At 32.2% G+C, this 19,435-nt stretch overlaps 3 protein-coding genes and 1 long non-coding RNA gene across 6 annotated transcripts; 3 read left to right on the forward strand and 1 right to left on the reverse strand.

The window, feature by feature from the left end:
• Positions 1–87: 87 nt before the first annotated feature.
• LOC114380746 (lamin-like protein) lies at positions 88–2,364 on the forward strand. Its single transcript, XM_028339781.1, has 2 exons — positions 88–372; positions 1,675–2,364. The coding sequence occupies exons 1-2, from the start codon at positions 201–203 to the stop codon at positions 2,010–2,012; spliced, it is 510 nt and encodes a 169-aa protein (XP_028195582.1). The 5' UTR covers positions 88–200; the 3' UTR covers positions 2,013–2,364.
• Positions 2,365–3,987: 1,623 nt separating this feature from the next.
• LOC114381948 lies at positions 3,988–9,105 on the forward strand. Of its 3 annotated transcripts, XR_003660118.1 has the most exons (10): positions 3,988–5,251; positions 5,387–5,511; positions 5,606–5,873; positions 5,960–6,044; positions 6,124–6,254; positions 6,345–6,458; positions 6,536–6,690; positions 7,732–8,203; positions 8,342–8,426; positions 8,533–9,105. It is a non-coding gene; the product is annotated as an uncharacterized LOC114381948 (long non-coding RNA). The 3 variants fall into 3 exon arrangements; XR_003660119.1 differs by lacking the exons at positions 6,345–6,458; positions 7,732–8,203; XR_003660117.1 differs by lacking the exons at positions 6,345–6,458; positions 8,342–8,426; positions 8,533–9,105 and having other exon boundaries at positions 7,732–8,333.
• A 1,912-nt stretch (positions 9,106–11,017) lies between these two features.
• Positions 11,018–13,694, reverse strand: LOC114382079 (lamin-like protein). The gene is made up of 2 exons (XM_028341312.1): positions 13,427–13,694; positions 11,018–11,573 (listed from the first exon to the last, which is right to left on the reverse strand). The coding sequence occupies exons 1-2, from the start codon at positions 13,611–13,613 to the stop codon at positions 11,233–11,235; spliced, it is 528 nt and encodes a 175-aa protein (XP_028197113.1). The 5' UTR covers positions 13,614–13,694; the 3' UTR covers positions 11,018–11,232.
• Positions 13,695–16,836: 3,142 nt separating this feature from the next.
• On the forward strand, positions 16,837–19,349 carry LOC114381195 (checkpoint protein hus1). The gene is made up of 2 exons (XM_028340392.1): positions 16,837–17,480; positions 18,697–19,349. The coding sequence occupies exons 1-2, from the start codon at positions 16,968–16,970 to the stop codon at positions 19,138–19,140; spliced, it is 957 nt and encodes a 318-aa protein (XP_028196193.1). The 5' UTR covers positions 16,837–16,967; the 3' UTR covers positions 19,141–19,349.
• The last annotated feature ends 86 nt before the right edge of the window (positions 19,350–19,435 follow it).

Here is a 19,435-nt window from a genome sequence, read left to right on the forward strand (position 1 = left end):
AACAACAACCCTTGAAATTAAATAACCAAAAAAGACAACTTTCACACCATGCTATTAAAAAACCCCAAAAGAACCCAAAGGGGTGTCCTTAAAAGGCCAAAAAAACAGAACATAGTGACAGAGTGTTCCAGAGAGTTTGTTAAAGAACTGTGAAGAAGAGGGTAACTGCAAACAAAGCAAGCAAAACAAAAGACGCAGTGATGGAGAGGATGAAGAGGGTGCTTCTGCTGCTTCTGGCCTTCACTGTTCTTCTCATGTTGCCAGAAGCTTCTGCTACAAAGTTTACTGTTGGAAACAACCAGTTTTGGAACCCCAATATTAACTACACTGAGTGGGCTAAAGGCAAACATTTCTACCTTGGTGACTGGCTCTGTAAGTACCCTTTCTCTCTCTCTCTCTCTCTCTCTCTATAGTTGTTTTCTACCTTGATGATGAGAGTGTTGCTGTACCCTCTCTATGAACTGGATCTGAATTAGTTCAACACTAGGATAAGTTGATTAAACTTGGTAGCTTATATATATGATAATTTACCATGTTTTGAAACCAAGAGGGTCTACATTGGATGATTTCAGATCTTATGGTTTTCTATCTGTTGTTAACCTTTGAGCCTCTCATTGGATCCATGTTTTCTGATAGAGAAAAGGGAAAGAAATTGGATGAGAAGAACTGAGGAATTGTAAATTTGTAATGTGTTTCTGTCCAACATGTGTAAATTAACTGTAAAAATGGGATTTTTAGGGGAATTTCATTGGGGTTTCTCTTCCCTCTCTGTGCTCCATTTCCTTGTGAGTTCTTAATTAGCATTTTCTGTCTTGAGGGAGTGTAAATAAGAAATAGGGTTTGGAATTTGAATCCATTTTTTATGCTTTTGTTGCCTTGTTCTGCATTTCCAGATCCCTAATTACTTTGTTGCTTGTTCACACATTTCATGTTTGAGTGAAAGTGTGAAACCATAAAGTCCTCATTTTCGCCAAATTGAGTTTTTCTTGGGTAGTTTTGGTATGACAGTAAGTTAATTTGTGTGTCATTGTCTTTTGTTCTTGCACCTTCTGTCCCTGGTGGTGGTAAGTTCTGGATGCTCACCACCAAGATAATGTTTGAAAAATAACACTATAATTTAGTGGTTAAATAAAAATCTGGAATCTCAATGAGGCATTTGAAATGTGAAACAAGTATCGAGAATTGAAGATCTTGTTTAACTTTTAAACAATTTTACCTATGTTAAGACGCACTGTTTGCTGGTATATACTTTGAATTAAAGCCAGCTGCTCTAGTTTATGAGTTCACTAATTAAGCTAAAGTTAATCAACAGGTTAAACTGAATATTCCCATCAACATCTTGGCAAAAATGTGGTAAAGTAAAATTAAAAGAATAAACTTTACTCTCCATTGGTAGCTTAATTTGTTAACGAAATGCAACATACCAGATATAGATGTTTATTATCTTTTCTATCTTAATAGCTTTTTTGTGTAATATTGATTTGTAGTCTCTCATTATTTGTTTATACGTTAATTTTGGTTAATAGAAGCACACAACAGTTGCTTGCTGTTGCCATGAACAAACTTGTGTGGTTGTGTGCTAATTTCGAGCTCGGAAACAAGAGAATGTGCTTGGAAGATAGATGGGCAATAGTAACTAGTTATCATCTTCATGCTAACTTGGTTAATTTGCAGATTTTGTGTACGATAGGAACCAAGCGAGCGTGTTGGAAGTGAACAAGACAGATTATGAAACATGTAACTCTGATCATCCACTCACAAATTGGACTAGGGGAGCTGGAAGAGACGTGGTTCCATTGAATGTAACAAAAACTTACTACATTATCAGTGGCCGAGGGTTCTGCTTCAGCGGCATGAAGATAGCAGTTCATGTTGAAAAGCTGCCACCTCCACCAAAAGCTGCCCCTGTAAAGTCCGCGGCACCGACCCTTTTTTCACAAGACCGCATTCTTCTCATGCCTGTTGTTTTTGCCATTGGAGCAGCATGGGATGCATTCATTCATTTCTGGTAGTGATATTATTTTACACACCACCATTGCACAACACCAATGGATAGTGTTCATGTTGTGTTACTCTTTTTCTTTTTTCTCAAAGGCAATTGTTGCTTGCATGGTGATATTAGTAGTTGACCTCAAATGGGTCAAAGGATGATGTTTCAAGTTAGGTAGTGTTTGTGTTTGATTTTCAAAATGTGTTGTATTTCTGTATGTTAATGATCAGAAATATGTCAAACTGGTTTAAATTAATTTAATTTGTTGGAGAATTCAAATGCGGGAGTTGCGGGAATGTGGTGGTATCATGCTTTTGGACTAGTAGGACCTTGTCCATGTGCGTGTAGTATCAATGCATTTTACTTTTCTCCAATTTTCGTGCATCTTAGTCCCAAATTTTTATATATTAAAAAGGTTATACTAATTTGGAAGACCCTTTTTTGTGATTTTTTTAATAATCCAATAACTTGTAATTGATATATATATATATAGGTCTCGACTCTTAACACGTCCCCTCGAGCCAGGACTCGTTACCCACCAAGCGAGGGTTGGCGGTACCTACCGGGCAGAACTCTAATATCATATTAAATTTTATAGTGTAGCAAAGACATCTGAAAGGTCCCATTAAAAATCGGTTCATAAGGGGGTGTGTTATCCAGCTATATAAGCACTTATCATGTTTATGAATCATCCGATCTGGGACTCTTAACATCTTATGCATGGTTGTAAGACAACACCATATTTGAATGTAGACTTCATAAACATAGGAGTTTATTTGCATGTTCTCAAAGTATAGTAAGCTATAAACTAATTAAAAAAATTCAACTATTTGTGTCATTTATGTCAAAGTAAACAGTTTAACATCAATATGACAAATTGTCATAATCTGATCTATTATCACCAACTTATAAATTTAAGTGTTTGTTAATGTTGCACCAAGTTACATGTTAGGGAGCAACTTATAAATGTACTTTATTTTTTTCTCTCTCCTGGAGATATCCTTTCACGAAAAACATATTTTGCTATGTAAAAGGAGTGCAAAAAAGAACATACAAATTGCAAGCGTGTTTCTGTTGTATATTTGGTCAATAGAATCATGTGTTCATTTTGTAATTTTTTTCACCCTTTCTTTTATACAACAAAAACATATTTTTGTTTTATTAATTATTTATGAAAAAAATTGTAATTGATTTAGATATAAGTTATCTTTTTTACTTGAATTAATTTTGACACAAATTATATTAATGATCACATAAATTATTTTTTAATAGTAATCAAATTAATTATGATATAAATTACCATTTTTATTTAAATTAAATGAATCATGACATAAGTTATAATGAAAAATGATGACATAGGTTACCATTTTTAATTTAATTGTAATCAAATTAATTATAATATAAATTATATTAGTCAGTACAAACTTCTTTTTTTAATAGTAATCAAATTACTTGTGAGATATAAATTACCTTTTTTATTTAAATTAAAATTAATTGTGACATAATTATCATTTTTAATTATAATCAAATTAATTTTAATACAAATTAATATCATAATTAATTCAATTATCTTTAAAAATGATAACTTCTATCTAATTAATTTAATTTTAATTAAAAAGACGCTGACTACTATTAAAAATGGTAACTTGCATTTATAATCAATTAAAAAATTGTAAAAAGTAGATAACAAAAATACAATTCCGTTATGTAAAATAGGATGCAAAAAAATTAAATAATGGAAACATGATTCTGTGGACAAAATACACAATAAAATATATTTTTGTCATGTAATTTTTTTGCACCCAATCAACTATCTTATATAAACAAGGCCCTCACATGACTGGAGTGACAAATTTTTGCTTACGTGTGGCACTATGGTGCATTCCAATTCCCGCCCAAAAATGTTTATTTCACACTTTAATTGTTTTTGTCATTTTGTAATTAAATGCGCTATCAATACCGTTGTGTTATTTTTGTTCCCAAGATGTTTGCGCTATCATTGCTTCTGCAGTTGAAGGGTTTTGGTCATACACTTCCATTTGCCTCCTCTCCGTATTACATTTTGTTTCCCTGCATTTGCAATTTCGTTTCTCCATAATCCATTTCAACATTTCATTTCGTTTCTCCATATTCCATTTCTCCATATTCTAGCATGTTTGTTTTCGTTTTCTTTTTTTTTCCTACCTTATCTTTGTATCATTCCTTATATTTTTTTAATGTCGTTTTATGTACCTTGCCTTTGATTCCAGCAGTTTTGTTTCCATTTTCTTTTTTTTCTACCTTATCTTTGTATCATTCCTTATATTTTTTTGGTTAGTTGTTTTATGTACGTTGCCTTTGTTTTATATTTTTTTTGGATTTGATTTTTTGTGGTTCTTGACCATTTATGCTGAAAGTATTGTTGTTGTTGTGGTGCATGTGTATGATTCCCTTTTCTTTTTTATTTCCTACCTTATCTGTGTATCTTTCCTTATAAATTGTTGTTGTTGCCGTTTTACTTTTTCCCCTTATTTCATCTCAGATATGCATGGTAGGCCTAATTTTTTGCTTCTAAAATATATGTTTTTAATGTCGTTTTATGTACCTCGCATTTTTTTTTTCAAAATATATGTTGTTGTTGTGTATTGTTATGGTTAGTTTAGGGTGTTGATCGTAACCTACCCTATTTATCCTGTTTTCCTTTTTCGTTTCCCGTTTTGACCTAAGATTTGCATCTCTGCATGGTAGCTCTAATTTTTTACTTCTAATATATGTTCTTATGCATTTGCAACACATTTATGGTGAAATCTTTTTTTGTGGTGGATTTCGTTGGTTACTTTAGGGTATTTATCGTATCATAGACCATTTTTGTTGAAATGCGAAGTTTGTTTTTATAGCAATGGTGCGTTTTTTTTTCCAGTTTTGTCACCTAATATCTGCATCGTAGCCTAAAATTTTTTGTTTTTATATTGTATGCATTTCGACATGCTGTTGTTGTTGTTGCAGTTTTCCCTTATTTCACTGTTGTGCTGAAATCGTTTTGTATGCCCTATATCATTACCTTTGGTGTTCATACCATTTTTAATAATGTTCGATTACTGTGTTGTCATTTTTTGTATTCCACACTTTTTGTTTTCTATGACCTAATTTTTATTTGTGTGTGTATTGTTTTGTTTAGTTAAGGGTGTTTATTGTTTGGTATATCCTAACTGAACTTCGCTTATGTTTTTGATCGAGAACAACAAAGAAGATGACTAATAGTATCCCGCATTTGGAGTACAGGTTTGTGATGCATTCGATTTCTCCTTTAATTTTGTGTTCGTTCAAATTTTATTATTTTTTGCAAACTTTATTGTTCTGTTTTATAACCTCTTTATGTTGTGTATTTGTGACAACAAAATTGTCATGTAATTGTAGTCATGTCTTGAAAGGAAAATCTGATATCTGAATTGCATCCGAAGAAAGGCACATGGAAGATAGCAGTGCATATTAATGATATCTGGGAAGTTAAGAAGCACAATGGGAGACAAGCGATTGACATGGTATTGATGGATCAAACGATAATTGTTATGTTATTTGCTTTCATTGTTATTTGTAATTTGGATTGTATATAACTTTGATTTGTAACTGTTACAGGGTGCAAAGATTGGCGCCACGCTATGGCAAGAATTATTGCCTAAATTTCAATCGAAGTTGCATTTGGGTTGTTCGTATTTGATCCAGAACATCAAAGTTGTGGACAATTAGTCTGATTACAAAGTAAGTGCAATTCCATTTTTGGTTTATTTCGTCAAAACAACATTTGTCAAGGAGGTTGAAAGACCTGAGATTCCTGCTAATGTACACGTGATAACTGAAATTGCTGATATTATTTCTGGCGTTGCACCGCGACATACTTTAGTTGGTGAGTGTATTAATTTTTTTCATTAGGTATTAGTTTATATATTGAACACAAGTTAATTTTGTGTTTTTATGGTGGTTTTAAAATAGATGTTGTGGGTGTTGTTGTTGAAGTTATCGAACGAAAAACAGTGAATCCTGCATACAGTGTTACGGTGAAGTTGAGAGATAATAGGTAATTTTGATGATTTTTAAAAAATTGTATTGAAATATGTTCAATCACAAATTAATATGTATTTGTTATGTCATGTTAGTGATGCTGAGATCGTCATGACGCTGTGGGAGGATTATGCTCTTCAGCTAGATGATGCTATTGAAAAAAACCATTTTGTTAGGGATCCGTTGGTGCTTATGTTAACATTGGCTAAGATCAAAGATGCCAAAGGTGACTACAATGTATATTTTTATTTCTTACGTTTTTGCTTCAATTTAATATATGACTGCATGTTACATGTAACTATAATGTTTTTTGCAGACAAGTATCCCCTCAGTGTCCAAAATATCAAAAATGGTTCCAAGTTGTATGTGAACGCTGATATTTCCGAGATCAAGAAATTTTGTGATAGCTACGATAACTGCAAACAACAAAGTTATATATTTTTTTATAAAACTCTAATTTTATGACGTTCTTCAATGTTCTAATTTTTTTTATGTTCTTCAATGCAGTTTACATGTGCCATTTTATGTTGGTGGAGTAACAGATGAAGGGAGTGGTTCGCAGTCCCAATATACCAACAATTCACAAAGAAGTTCATAGGAAAATTTCTTGCATAATGCTCAGATGGTCAGCTTAGGTGACATAAGCAGAGAGACTGAGAGAGGTAAGAAGAACAAATTTTAAAATGAAACACCATTTTATTGTCATCATTGTGCTGCACTTATTTTTGAATTATTGTCATCATTGCACTGCAGTTATTTTTGTATTATTATCATCATTGTGTTGCACTAATCGATTCGTTTCTTCTTTTCCAATATGGTAATTATTTCGAAATGTCAAACTGAAAGTATATTGATTTTTGTATTTTTGTGATTAATTAATACGCTGCACTTACCAATGCGTTTCTTCTGTTTCCAACATTATTGGATTTCCAAATGTCAACTTCGTCATTTAATTGTTTTTGTATTTTTCTCATTAATACGTTGTACTTACCTGAGACTTTCTTCTGTTTCCAAGATAATGGTAATTGCAAACGTCAACCTCATGCTTTATTTGTAATTAATACGATGTACTTACCAATGCGTATATTGTTTTTCCAAAAAGTTTCTCTTTCCAATGCTTTTCGGTAACCAGAGTTTCTTTTTTTCCAATATGGTAATTATTTGGAAACAAAAAATTGAAAGTATATTGATTTTTGTATTTTTGTAATTAATTACCATATTGCACTTACTAGTGCATTTCTTCTATTTCCAACATTATTGGATTGCCAAACGTCAACATTATGCAAAGTTTCTTTTGTTTCAAAGATAATGGTAATTCCAAACGTCAACCTCTTCCTTTAATTAATATTTATATATTTGTAATCAATACGATGTAATGACCGATGCATTATTTTCCCAAAGAGTTTCTCTTTCTAATGACGTTCGGTAACCGAAGAGGTTTCGGGTTACAGCACCATTTGCTATTCGCAATCATGAGTTGTAACCCATTTAATTTTTCTTGGTGTGACCTCTCCACTTTCATTTGTTATATGAGTTAATCCAATTAGGACTGTTACTGTTTGACCGTTGCTACGGTGGATGAAGTCATGATTGATACACCATGGAGTATTGTAGTGCCGATAGTGTTGACAAATCTGATGAACTACTCAATCTTGCTTTTGGAGTACTAACACCTGAGTTTCTGAACTCCTTGAAAACATCAGGGATACCTAATCACAAGCTAAGAATCAAGGTTGGTACTCCCATCATACTACTACAAAGTTTGGACCAAGCAAATGGTTTATGCAATGGAACTCGACTTATTGTGACCAGACTTGGTACCAATGTAGTTGAAGCAAAGATAATTACTGAACCCAATATAGGTCATAGGACATACACACCAAGAATGAATATGTCTCCTTCTTATTCTCCATGGCCATTCAAACTAATTAGAAGACAATTTTCATTCATGGTTTCATTTGCAATGGCCATAAACAAGTCTCAGGGACAGTCCTTAGCACATGTAGGATTGTATTTGCCAAACCCAGTATTTTGTCATGGCCAACTATATGTTGCACTTTCATGAATGCAAAATAAAAAAGGACTACATATTCTTATTCATGATAATCGAGGCATTGTAAAAAAATACTACCATCAATGTAGTATACAAAGAAGTATTTGCAAACTTATAAACAGGTATGCTTCCCAAATTCTTTTAGTTACAAGTCCTACATTCTCAACCTACAACATTTTCCTTTGACTTCATTTTCAACATATCAATATGTAATTATACAACATATCAATATTTAATACATTTATTTCTTTATGTTGCAGCATGACAAAACCAAGGCAACTGTTGCAAATTTGTTATTACATCACTCTCACTAAAGTACATTGATTTAAATTGTCCCCTTTTCAGGTGCATATTGTTGTATATAGTATCATAATCTTACTTACAATTATTAAATGATCACTAACCTTATCCACAAATGTAATCAACTCATTCATCTCTGTTTATTGTGCAGCCTCTCTTTCATTACAACAACATCACACTAATGACAATCACAACAACACCATCTAACAATCTACAATAGCATCAGGTTAGTTTAAAATCCTTACTTTATGTTACTTTTTTCTACAAATAGCTAAACATTATGATCATACAAATAAACATTATTATTAAACTTTACACATGTGTTGATAATATTCAAATAGGAGTATGAGCTCATGCATTGGCACGGGTGAAAGTCTAGTTTTATAAAAAAAACATTATTGCAGTTTGCATGTGGATAGTATTTTGGTGTTTTCATGAAAAGAACATTTTTGAAAAAAAAATTAAAACACATGTGGATGGTGTGAATAGCAGAAGTAGTAGTGTTAATAGTAGCCCCTTTTACATTTAGGTGTTGTTGGATTTGTTCTTGCACCAAATCTTAATGGATGCTCCCATTTTTAAGTAAAATGTGGTTCTAAAGTTGCTATGTTCATGTTTTGAAAGGAACAATTTCAAGGGACATGCTAGGTGCACCCAACCACATTACTGGTGTACCCAGCAATTAGGTGAATGGACAAAATTGTCCTTGTGTTAAAAAAAATTTCTTCTTCCAGAAGAATGTTCTTCCGGTAGAATAAATTGTTCATCCGGAATCTTCTTCCGGAAGAAGAAATTATTTTTTTTAACACAAGGGCAATTTTGCCCATTCACCTAATTGCTGGGTGCACCTAGCATGTCCCAACGAATTTGGGTCGGGCTGTTTCATTGGGCTCGACAGTTTTGTGGGGATTGAATATGGGATAATTGTCTTTTCATTACACTTTTTTTCATCTCTTCATTTGTCCTAAGATCCAAAATTAGCTTTTAATTTGATTTTTGTTGCTCTATTGCTTTTATTTCTATCCAGATAACGTTACGTCGTTTATCCATTTAATTTCATTTAACCTAAATAGTAAATTGTCAAGTATTACACGAGTATTCAAGAGAAGTATTTTTTTAAGAGTAAATTATGCTTGCACTTCTTGTGTTTTTCTCAAATGGCATCCAATATCTCTCATTTTTTTATATTACTTTTATCTCTCTTTTTCTAACGTCGTTAACTAAAGTCAATTTAAATATATGAACAGACAAAATTGCCCTAACATCTTTGTTACACTCGCACCCCTTGTGTTTTTCTCAAATTACACCCAATTTCCCTCTCTTTTTTTACATTACTTTTACCACTCTTCTGTTAAGATCATCAACTAACGTCAATTGAAATATGTAAGCTGACAAAATTGTCCTAACATTTTTGTTAAATACTTAATAACAAATTAACAATTGACCATGTGAATGGACCTTTCTTAAGACAATAATAGTTTTTCCTTTAATATTTGACTTTTACTTCATTGTTGCTAACACTTGAAGAAGATGCAACTCTTGATTGAAACATTATATCAAACACTTAGCCAGCGAAAATAAATATTTTAAAGAAAGGAGTTAAAAACACAAATATAAGAGCAAAATACTAAAATTTGAAGCAAATGACCATACTCAGTCAATATGCATTGTTGGGAACACATCCAACAAAAATACAACAACCAAACGATCCAACACGAACCAAAAAAATTGAACTAAAAAAGAAGAGAAGGAAGGTTGTTAACACATGCATACCAACAAGGTAGTTTCATATCCAATTAGAGAAAAAAGAAAAAGAAGGAAGAATGTTAGAATATTTTTAGGATGAAAATGATGTCATGTTTTTTATGAAGTTAAGAGGAAGAAAATGATGATATTTTAAACATAAATTTTCATTAAAAGTCATGTGACTAGTATATACTTACTTTCTGTTAAATTATTAAATGGTGTTTAAGAGGGAGGAAGTCTGGGTGTAATGTGGACTAAATAATTAAGGATTTTTTTCATAAGGTGCAAAAAAAGAGGAATGTCGGATGCAATTTGAAAAAGGGGGTGTGAGTGTGAGGAAGATGAGTATTTTAGATATAAAGTTTCATTAAAAGTCATGTGATTAACATATGTCTATTTTGTGTTAAATTATTAAACAATATTTAATTAGTGTTTAAGGAGAGGGTCTGAGTATAATATGAGCTAAACAATTAAGAGATTCGATGAAAAAAAGGAAAATGTCATATAATAAACTAATCAAAAGTTTGCATGAGTTAGTTTGTAGTAGTTAGTATTGGAGGAAAGCAATTAGACATTTAGGTAGTTATAACTAGCTGAATTTGTTGTTGTAAGATCCCTGTATAAAAACTATTTATTGTAAATCATTTTGGAGAGATCAATAATACAAAACTTATTCTTAATTCCATTTACTCTCTCACTCTCTTAATTCCTCACTAAACAGAAACTATGTGAGAACCACCCTTGTTCCAACATCTTCAAGATAACTATACTTTTACTCATCGAATATTATTGCACAATTTGGTACGCTTGATACGAGTAAACAAAAATAAGAAAGAACAAGTCAAAATAAATGTTAAATGATATAATAAAATACTATGGAGGAATATAAATAAGATTTTTGTAAAATATATATATATAATAATCTGCAGTTAAATTTTTAGCTTACCACAACCAAATCAACCATCTGCGACGAGACTTAAGAGTATAACATGCACCAAACTCTCTAAAAGAAAGAAACCAACAATAATATCTAAGCCAATAAAAACAAGCACCACCAATACTCTAGCCTATGCTTCTTTTATAGACCCCCATCTCCATCAATCACTTACAAAATGCCCACTACCATCAAATTCACAAAAAGCACAACATTAGCAACAATGATCCAAATGCATGTGAACACAGAAGAACCAGACACGACGGGGGAAGGAGCTGGTGCCACCATTGCGAGTGCGGGATCTTGGTACTCTTGAACTTGCACAGCCACTTTCATACCATGAAAACAGTAACCTCCATCGGAGAGGTAGTAGTAGGTCCTTGCCTCCGTCATTTGCACCACGTCACGACCACCTCGAGTGATGTTTTTTATGAAGTCCCTGTCTATGCAGTTCTCGTAGCTTGTCTTGTTCACCTCCAGAACGTTGAAGTATCGTCTGTCGAACTTGAAGACTTCATCAGACCCACGTTTATTAATCAGCATAAGAAGATGATAATATTAAGAGAAAATAAGTTATATATGATCATTAAATTCATTTTTAAATGAAATATACTTGCATAAGCATTCCATATATAAGTTAGAATAAATATAACACACCTAATTATTCAATCACAAATCAATGACAAAGCATCTCATATGATAAATTTATTATTTTTATAATATAATTATTTTAAAAATTATATTAAGAATGATTTTATGACTTTTAATTGATTGATAATTGACCATGTAAATTTTTATATACTAAAATGGTTATTAAACTCATAAATTTTAAAGATACATTTTAAAGACAAAACGGGAGTTAGAAGATTATAAGCTTTAATTATTGAAAAAGGTAAAATTAAATAACAAAATAAGATTTCATTCTATTCACTTGTCGATATATATTCACTATCTAATGTTAAGAATGTTACGTTCAGTTTGTTATTTGCCAAAACAAATGATAATTATATACAAGCTTATCCAAAATAAAGTACCTTTAAATTTTATGAAGCTTCCAATTGTGATTAGAATTTTGTCTCCAATTTGAGATCAATTTTGTTTGCTCAGTGTGTGATTTTCGTACAAGCCATTCTTTTGTTCTTTATGTTAAAGCTTGCATTCTCAACGTTTTGAAAGGAAGATTCTGTTTTTATTTCTTTTTCTTTTCCCTTACGATCTTATGCTTCTCTTGACTCTGCATGCTTTTAACTTTTTCTTTTTTACTATATACTGATGACTGTACTTTCAATAGTATTATTACAGGTTAATTTCTTCTAATTACCCTTATTAATGTTTACCTTCCATTTCAGGATCAGGAATTATTCCCACTTAATTAGCAAAGTTTTCTGAATTTAACAAAAGGTAAAAGGGTACTATGTTTTCTTTTTGTTCTCTCTTTTACAAATAAGAGTAGTATCCTTGGTCAATACTCCAACTCACGTAAATAAAGTTTCTTATTGTAATTAACCTATGACAACCCTATTAATAGCTTTTATTTAAGTATATCTACAAGTATAGAGATAGCAATATATAGCAACTAACGTGGAAAACTAATTAAAATATATCACAACTGCTCTGTATAACATATATGAATACATGCAAGATATATCTGTTCCTCTCACAGTTACACTACCCAAAAGTAACACTGCATGCTCAATAGCTAGATAAATATATATAATAAAAAAGAAGTAAAAGAAGACTGTAAAGGGAATTGAACAAATTAAGGATTTAATGTTGTTTTAACTTGGAATTAACCACCATCAATATTTTAGCATAGAACAATAGGCAACTTATATATGGCGCAATAATACCCACAAGACAAATGATGATATACATTAATTTCGGTTGAACGAAAAAAAAGTTGAAACAATTTACAATGAGTAGTTAAGTTAAATTAAATTAAGAAGACAAGTAAAAATTCCAAAATAACAGAAATACGTACTCCAAAAGAGCTTGTGTGTTAATGGCTAATAACTAGTATCAGCAACCATTAATCTTTGAAATTAAAGGAGTTTTGGCATCCCATATATAGGAGAAAATATGTTTGGTCGTAATTGTATATGCAATTTTTTTTTTAATATCAAAATAGTTATTATTTTATTTTCTCGCACCTTCATCTGTCTCTCGAAAATAACATCATCAGCAAGACCACATTAATTACAGCATATTTTAGCGTTTATATCTCTCATTGAAGATCCAATTATAAAGTTTTGAGCAACATTATATCATAGAATAAGAGTGATGAAATGAAATCGACTATATAATTTTGAAGAACATGGAATTAAATTAAGAAAACAGAAGAAGTATATAATATATATGCACTTACTGAGCCAATCCCCAACATAGACATGCTCTTGAGCAGCCCATTCAGTGTAGTTCACATCGTGATTGATCCAACCTTTGGACCCTCCCACCTTGTGAAGCACCGGACTTCCCATGACCACCAACGAAAGCCACCCTATTGCCACCACACTCGCCACCACCATCAACCGAGCACCCCTCCAATTCTCCATGGCTCGTCAAGAAACACAGAGATAAATGGATAGATAGATAAATAGATATATTAATATAATTAATTTTGTTAGAAACTATATATACTCACTCTCAAGGACCATATATATATATATGTGTGTGTGGATGAACTATAGCATATAGCACTCGTAAAGTGGTGCCTCGATAATGATTGCTTTTTTTAAAGTGTATTGGGGTGGTGTAAGAAGTAAGAACAGCCTCAGTGACAACTAAACGTAAAGGCGTTTCGCATCAACAACACACGCTATTCTTGCTATGTTAGGACTTTAGGACAATGCGATCCCACGCTTTTCTTCATGCAATGGGTGTAGTTAGCATTGTGTCACTGATCAGTAATCTTGTCTTTTAATGCAATTTATGTAAAATAATTAAGTAAATAACTGCCAACTTATACATACATAATAATCATGGGTACTGTCAGAGTTTTTCATATATATGAGTACGTTTCTATGCAATTAATATCAGGCAAAGAGTGCTGATCTATTAGTAACCGGGGTAACGTACGCTTTAATTACTCTTGTAGTATTATTGGTCATTTAAGTTTCATTAATATATATATAATAATATTGAATATGTTAATTATCATAAAATTATCGCAAAATTTTAAGCAGTATTATATTTTATTTAGTGGAATAAAAAAATGCAATCACAGTTTTTACAATCAGATGTGATTTTCTTAACTTTGATAGTGATGGGCTTAAACTAATAATTGGGATAACATTGAGAAATTTGATTACTTTTATATTAAAAAATAATAGTCCAACGCGTAGCCGGATAAAAACAAATGACATCTCAATTATTATAACTTCTAATTATGGAAGCAATAATGGCATTTCATTTTTTTATTTTCAAAAATTGCTTGATGACTTCTATACTAAGAAATACGCCAACTAAACTATTTTAACAAATTTAATTGCCTCCACGCAATTCGTTGTAAATTAAGAGAAAGACAACTACATATAACAATCAACGTGAAAACTTTCGATCTAAAACAAGGTTATAACTTCATCCATGCCGATAAGAATTTCACAACAACAAAGACAAAATATTTTTCAGAAGTTAAAAAAATGAAAAAATTAAGATTAATTCCATGTCAAATATTTCGTAATGTTGAAAAAGTTCAAATACTCTATATCAATATAACAAATAAAATATTAACAAAATTAGAGCACAACTCTCTTTCTAATCAATTCGTAGCTTTGGCTTAATTAGTTTGGAAATTGAAATTCATTAATTTATACACGGGAAAGAAAGAAGAAAATGGAATTCTTTATTTAAACTTATTAACTATCTGTTATTTGAATGGGTGAACATATAATAAATAGTACTTGTTTTTTTTTTAATTGACGGTCTTTTTTTTCCTTGTTTTTTTACCATAAAGTCAATCTTAACCCTTGTGTCTTCATGTGTGCATCTATTTTATTCTTCCAAATTATGAAACCCGAAAACGAAAGCACAAATGAAAACACCCATTCTCAAAATCCTAGTCCTTGTGGTTCCCTCAAATTCTCAACAAATTTTATACATCAAACAACAAGCTTAAATGTAAACATATGAGAAGCAAGAGATGATATATTGCACTTATTTTTTTTATACTGATTTACTCCTTAACCCTACGCTACATCTAGTCGTAGTAGGATTTTCACTTAAAAACACACCAACCACACAAATGTTCTTTCCCCCCAAGCATCTATAAGTTTTTACACTAGTGTTCTTTTCAAGCCTCTATAGGTTGCACAACTAGTATATTTCTCAATATTGTTGTCAAGACTATGTAGGATACTCATAATCATTATTATTTTTATGTTAAATTAACCTATAGGTATCCATCCTATTACAAATTTTTTTAATTAAATCCTTATATTTTTTTTATTGCGTTCCTATATTAATTTTAAATTTATAATTAAATTCCCATGTTAATTTTTTATGAGAACGGAATATTCCATCATAAAAATGGCATTATTCTATGTCAACCCAAATAGTATTGTTGTTACACATGCATTATATCTTAGTTAGGTTCTTATGTTAATTTTTTTTTTATCTAATGTGTCTTAACACTTCGTGTTTTTCATTCTCAACCCTTGTGTTATCTTGTAAACTGTAATCCAACCCTAAAATATGGATTTCATATCTTCTAGTCCATAACTCCAACCTTAATGTCTGATTAACCCTTAATTTGTTTGTAATATTATTCGCACTTCCTTAATCACTTTTGTAGTCATTTATGATTTAGAATTCGCACCTTTATAATCAACTCAAGCATACTTATTGAGAGTTCATATTTACGTGTGTGTAATGAAATATTCCATTAAGTCTATCCGATTTCTCACGACAAATTAATATAAGAACTTAAATACAAATTTAAAATTAATATAAGAACTTAAATACAAATTTAAAATTAATATAAGAACTCAATTAAAAAAAAAAGAACCTAATTAAAAGTTTTGTAATAACATGAGTCGATGTACTTAATTTTTTTTAAGCCTATACGGATTGCTTACACACAATTAATATTTTCCTTAAGCCTTTGCAAGTTGTTCACATCACCAAGAATTCTTTCCCTAGTCTGTTCAGGCCCACAACACACAGTATTCTTACCTTATCATTACAATTTTCTTTCCACAAGCCTCTATAGGTTTCTTTGACTAGAATTTTCATATTTGCAAGTTCTCATAGTCCAAGTATTATTTCACAAGTCTCTTTAGACTTAAAATTAACGATTGTTTTTTTTAAGGAAAAAGCGATTGTTCAATAGTTGTATTAACTAACAATTAACTCAATTGTGCATTGTACTCACATACTCGATCACTATATTAAAAAAAACAACAAAAAAAAAAACACTAGTCTTTTAACTGCATACTGCAGTATTCTTTCCTTAAAGCCTTTATAGGTTTTCAATAAGTAATTTTCACATTTGCATATTCACACAACTCTAGTATTCTTTTATATGAGAATTAAGAACATATTTTTTTAAAAGAAAAAGTTAGTGTCTCCGTTCAACTCAACCTAATATTAGTTAGTGAAGTTTGTACGAAGGAATCATTTTATTTTTAAAAAATTCTTAATAGATTATAATAAAATTCTTATTAATATATATAATTATTAAAAAATTATACGTAGAAAACAAAAAGAGTCGATGTTTTAAAAAAAATATTTTTTTAGATTCACACTTTTTACCTTCTATTTTAATTTTAAAATATCTCTTTTATTTTCATTCTGAATCCAAACACACAGCATTGGCGTCTATGGTCTCCATTTCCATTCCCCTCCAAAAAGAAATTCACTGTCTCTCGCTCTGACTCTCTTGCCTCTCCCCTTTAACCTTCTCCGCCGCGATGAAATTCAAGGCCTTCGTGACCGACAACGGCGTGCAGCTCCTGGAGAGGCGGTTCCTCCCGGCCCTGGAGAGAACGGGAAAATCGTGCCACCTCTTCCTCACGCGCGACCACGCCATGTTCCTCCACCTCCTCAACGGCGACGGCGTCCAGTGCCTCGCGCAGTTCCGCAAGGAGGCGCTCTTCCACGACTACCGCATATCCAGCCAGAACGACGACCGCATCGCCTTCGCTCTCGACCTCTCCCTCCTCCTCCGCGCCCTCCGCAGCGCCGTCGCCGTCGCCTCCTCCGCCTCCGCTTCCTCCGCCCCCACGCGCCTCGAGATCAAGCTCGTCAAGAAACTTCCCCCTAATTCCACCCAGCCCATGCCCTACCTCACATTGGAAACTCGCGGGTATAAGTCTGCGGTTATTCAGGATATTCCCATCTCCAAACCCTTGTCGCGGGCGCAGGTTACCGAGCTTCAGAGCGCGCTCGATACGGCGCAAGATCTCCCTCAAACACTCGTTCAGGTACGTACTCCCCTGTTCCAATTTAGTTTGATTTTTTTTTTTTTTATCTGTAGTAATCCAATCAAACACATGTATATAAATGATTTACAACAACTCACGCAATCTGCGCAATCATCCGAGTTAAACCACCTTGGTAGAAACTAATTATTTTGGTGTAAGCATTGCACAAATTAAATATTTTGAATATTTAAATTACATTATAATTTAGATTTATGATTTATAATGTAAACTGTGAAATAAAGTTATTTTAAATTAAATTGGATAGGTGTGGTTGAGAAGAGCAAGTATATTTATATTTATAAAGATAAAAAAAAAGGTTAGCTTAAGATCGACGAATACTTTTTTTTGCTAGTTATAGGAGGAATGCGTGAAATGCATCTCCCAACGAGAGGAGAGAATGTTGAGAATGCCTAATTGAAAGAGTAAGGAGACTCAAGATGCCCATGAGGACTAACATATAAGCTATATTTAAGAAAGAGTATTGGTAATGCCTAAAATGTAAATTATATTTTAGATGAAAGTATTGTGATAGAAATTATTTGTAAATTGAAACAGATAAGCATTTAAGATAATCATATAACCTATAAAGACTAAGGGATCTATATTTTAAAAAAATAAATAAAAGAAAAGGGGAGAAAGGTAAATAAAAAATGGGAGTGCACAGTTGAGAGAGGGGCAAAACCTCAATTATGACACAGGAAGGAAAGAGATGTGTTATCACGTGCAATCGATGAATAAAATTGTCTGAAGAAAAGTGGAGACCAAAAAGGTCTATATCCATTATAATTGCTATAAATGATAGATATAAGGAGGTTAGTTTGAGATGATTGAGAAATATATTTTTTTGAGTTACTAATAAAATGTACTATCAAGGAGAGAGGAGAGAATATTCAGAATACTTAGTTGAGAGAATGAGACTCTACTCTTCAAATTGAGGATTCTAATTTACAGTATAGGAATAGATCTACTTGTCTGGGTTATTTCTTTTTGCAATTGTTTGATTTAATTAAGATTAGTTGGACGTTAATTGAGTTATATTTGTTGAGTCAACAATTAGTCACCAGTTTATTCAGGTTAGTTACATTCAGTTATGTTATGTTGTTTGTTTACAGCTCATTGCGGCTGATGTGTTCTTGTGTTTGTGTGTGCACAAAGTAGATGAATCAAACGAAATTTCAGTCTTTTAACTCTCGTCTAATTTCCACGTCCAATGCAGGTGCCTGATTTGAATCAATTGTTAAACTTGGTGGATCGGATGAAGCAGGTGGGCGATGTTGTGAATGTGTTCATAAGTAAGCATGGGGATTTGAGCGTGCAGGTTTCAACCACGCTGATTAGTTTGGGTGCTGAGTTTCGGAGACTGGTGGTGATTGGAGAGAAAACTAATGCTCCTGCTGAAGATCAAAATCTCAGTGCTCAGACAAGATCATCGAGGTCCATTTCGAGAGGAGATGGGCAATATGTGCAGGTGAGTGTTAAGCACTTCGCCAAAAGCCTCCAGTGTCACTTGACCAGACCAGACTGCACTTTCTTTGGGATTGCTCCGCAGGGTAGTTGCCTGACGGTGATATTTCAGTTCTTTGTCCCAGGTTCTCGCCAGACTGATAAATCAATCAGCTTGCATTGCAGGCTTCCTGTTCTTGACCCTGGTTCTGGTTAAACTCCAACAGTCTTCTTGTTATGTATAAGTTCTTTTTTGATAACCTTAGAAATTCAGTTGAGAAAATGTCAAGTTGATTAGTGTGTATAACGACTGTTGTGATAAGCTTTTTACTAGAATATCATATTAATTTCTTGTATGCATGAAAAAGTTTTATATTACATTACATCTAATATTTTATGATAATGATATAGTTTGGTAATGTGACAGATATAAGGTACAAAGTTGTCTTAGTTACCCTGATGTGCAAGATAGATTAAGGGAGCAAATTAGGCTATTGAAAGTGTAATTTTTT

The sequence above is a fragment of the Glycine soja genome, chromosome 13, assembly GCF_004193775.1.
Source record: "Glycine soja cultivar W05 chromosome 13, ASM419377v2, whole genome shotgun sequence".
NCBI lineage: Eukaryota > Viridiplantae > Streptophyta > Magnoliopsida > Fabales > Fabaceae > Glycine > Glycine soja.

Excerpts from the sequence above, each read along its gene's own strand:
- LOC114380746 (XM_028339781.1), top strand. The coding sequence starts at position 201 with ATGGAGAGGATGAAGAGGGTGCTTCTGCTGCTTCTGGCCTTCACTGTT. Across the intron at positions 373-1,674 it reads CTACCTTGGTGACTGGCTCT|ATTTTGTGTACGATAGGAAC; the intron begins GTAAGTACCCTT and ends GTTAATTTGCAG.
- LOC114382079 (XM_028341312.1), bottom strand. The coding sequence starts at position 13,613 with ATGGAGAATTGGAGGGGTGCTCGGTTGATGGTGGTGGCGAGTGTGGTG. Across the intron at positions 11,574-13,426 it reads CTATGTTGGGGATTGGCTCA|TCTTCAAGTTCGACAGACGA; the intron begins GTAAGTGCATAT and ends GGTCTGATGAAG.
- LOC114381195 (XM_028340392.1), top strand. The coding sequence starts at position 16,968 with ATGAAATTCAAGGCCTTCGTGACCGACAACGGCGTGCAGCTCCTGGAG. Across the intron at positions 17,481-18,696 it reads TCCCTCAAACACTCGTTCAG|GTGCCTGATTTGAATCAATT; the intron begins GTACGTACTCCC and ends CGTCCAATGCAG.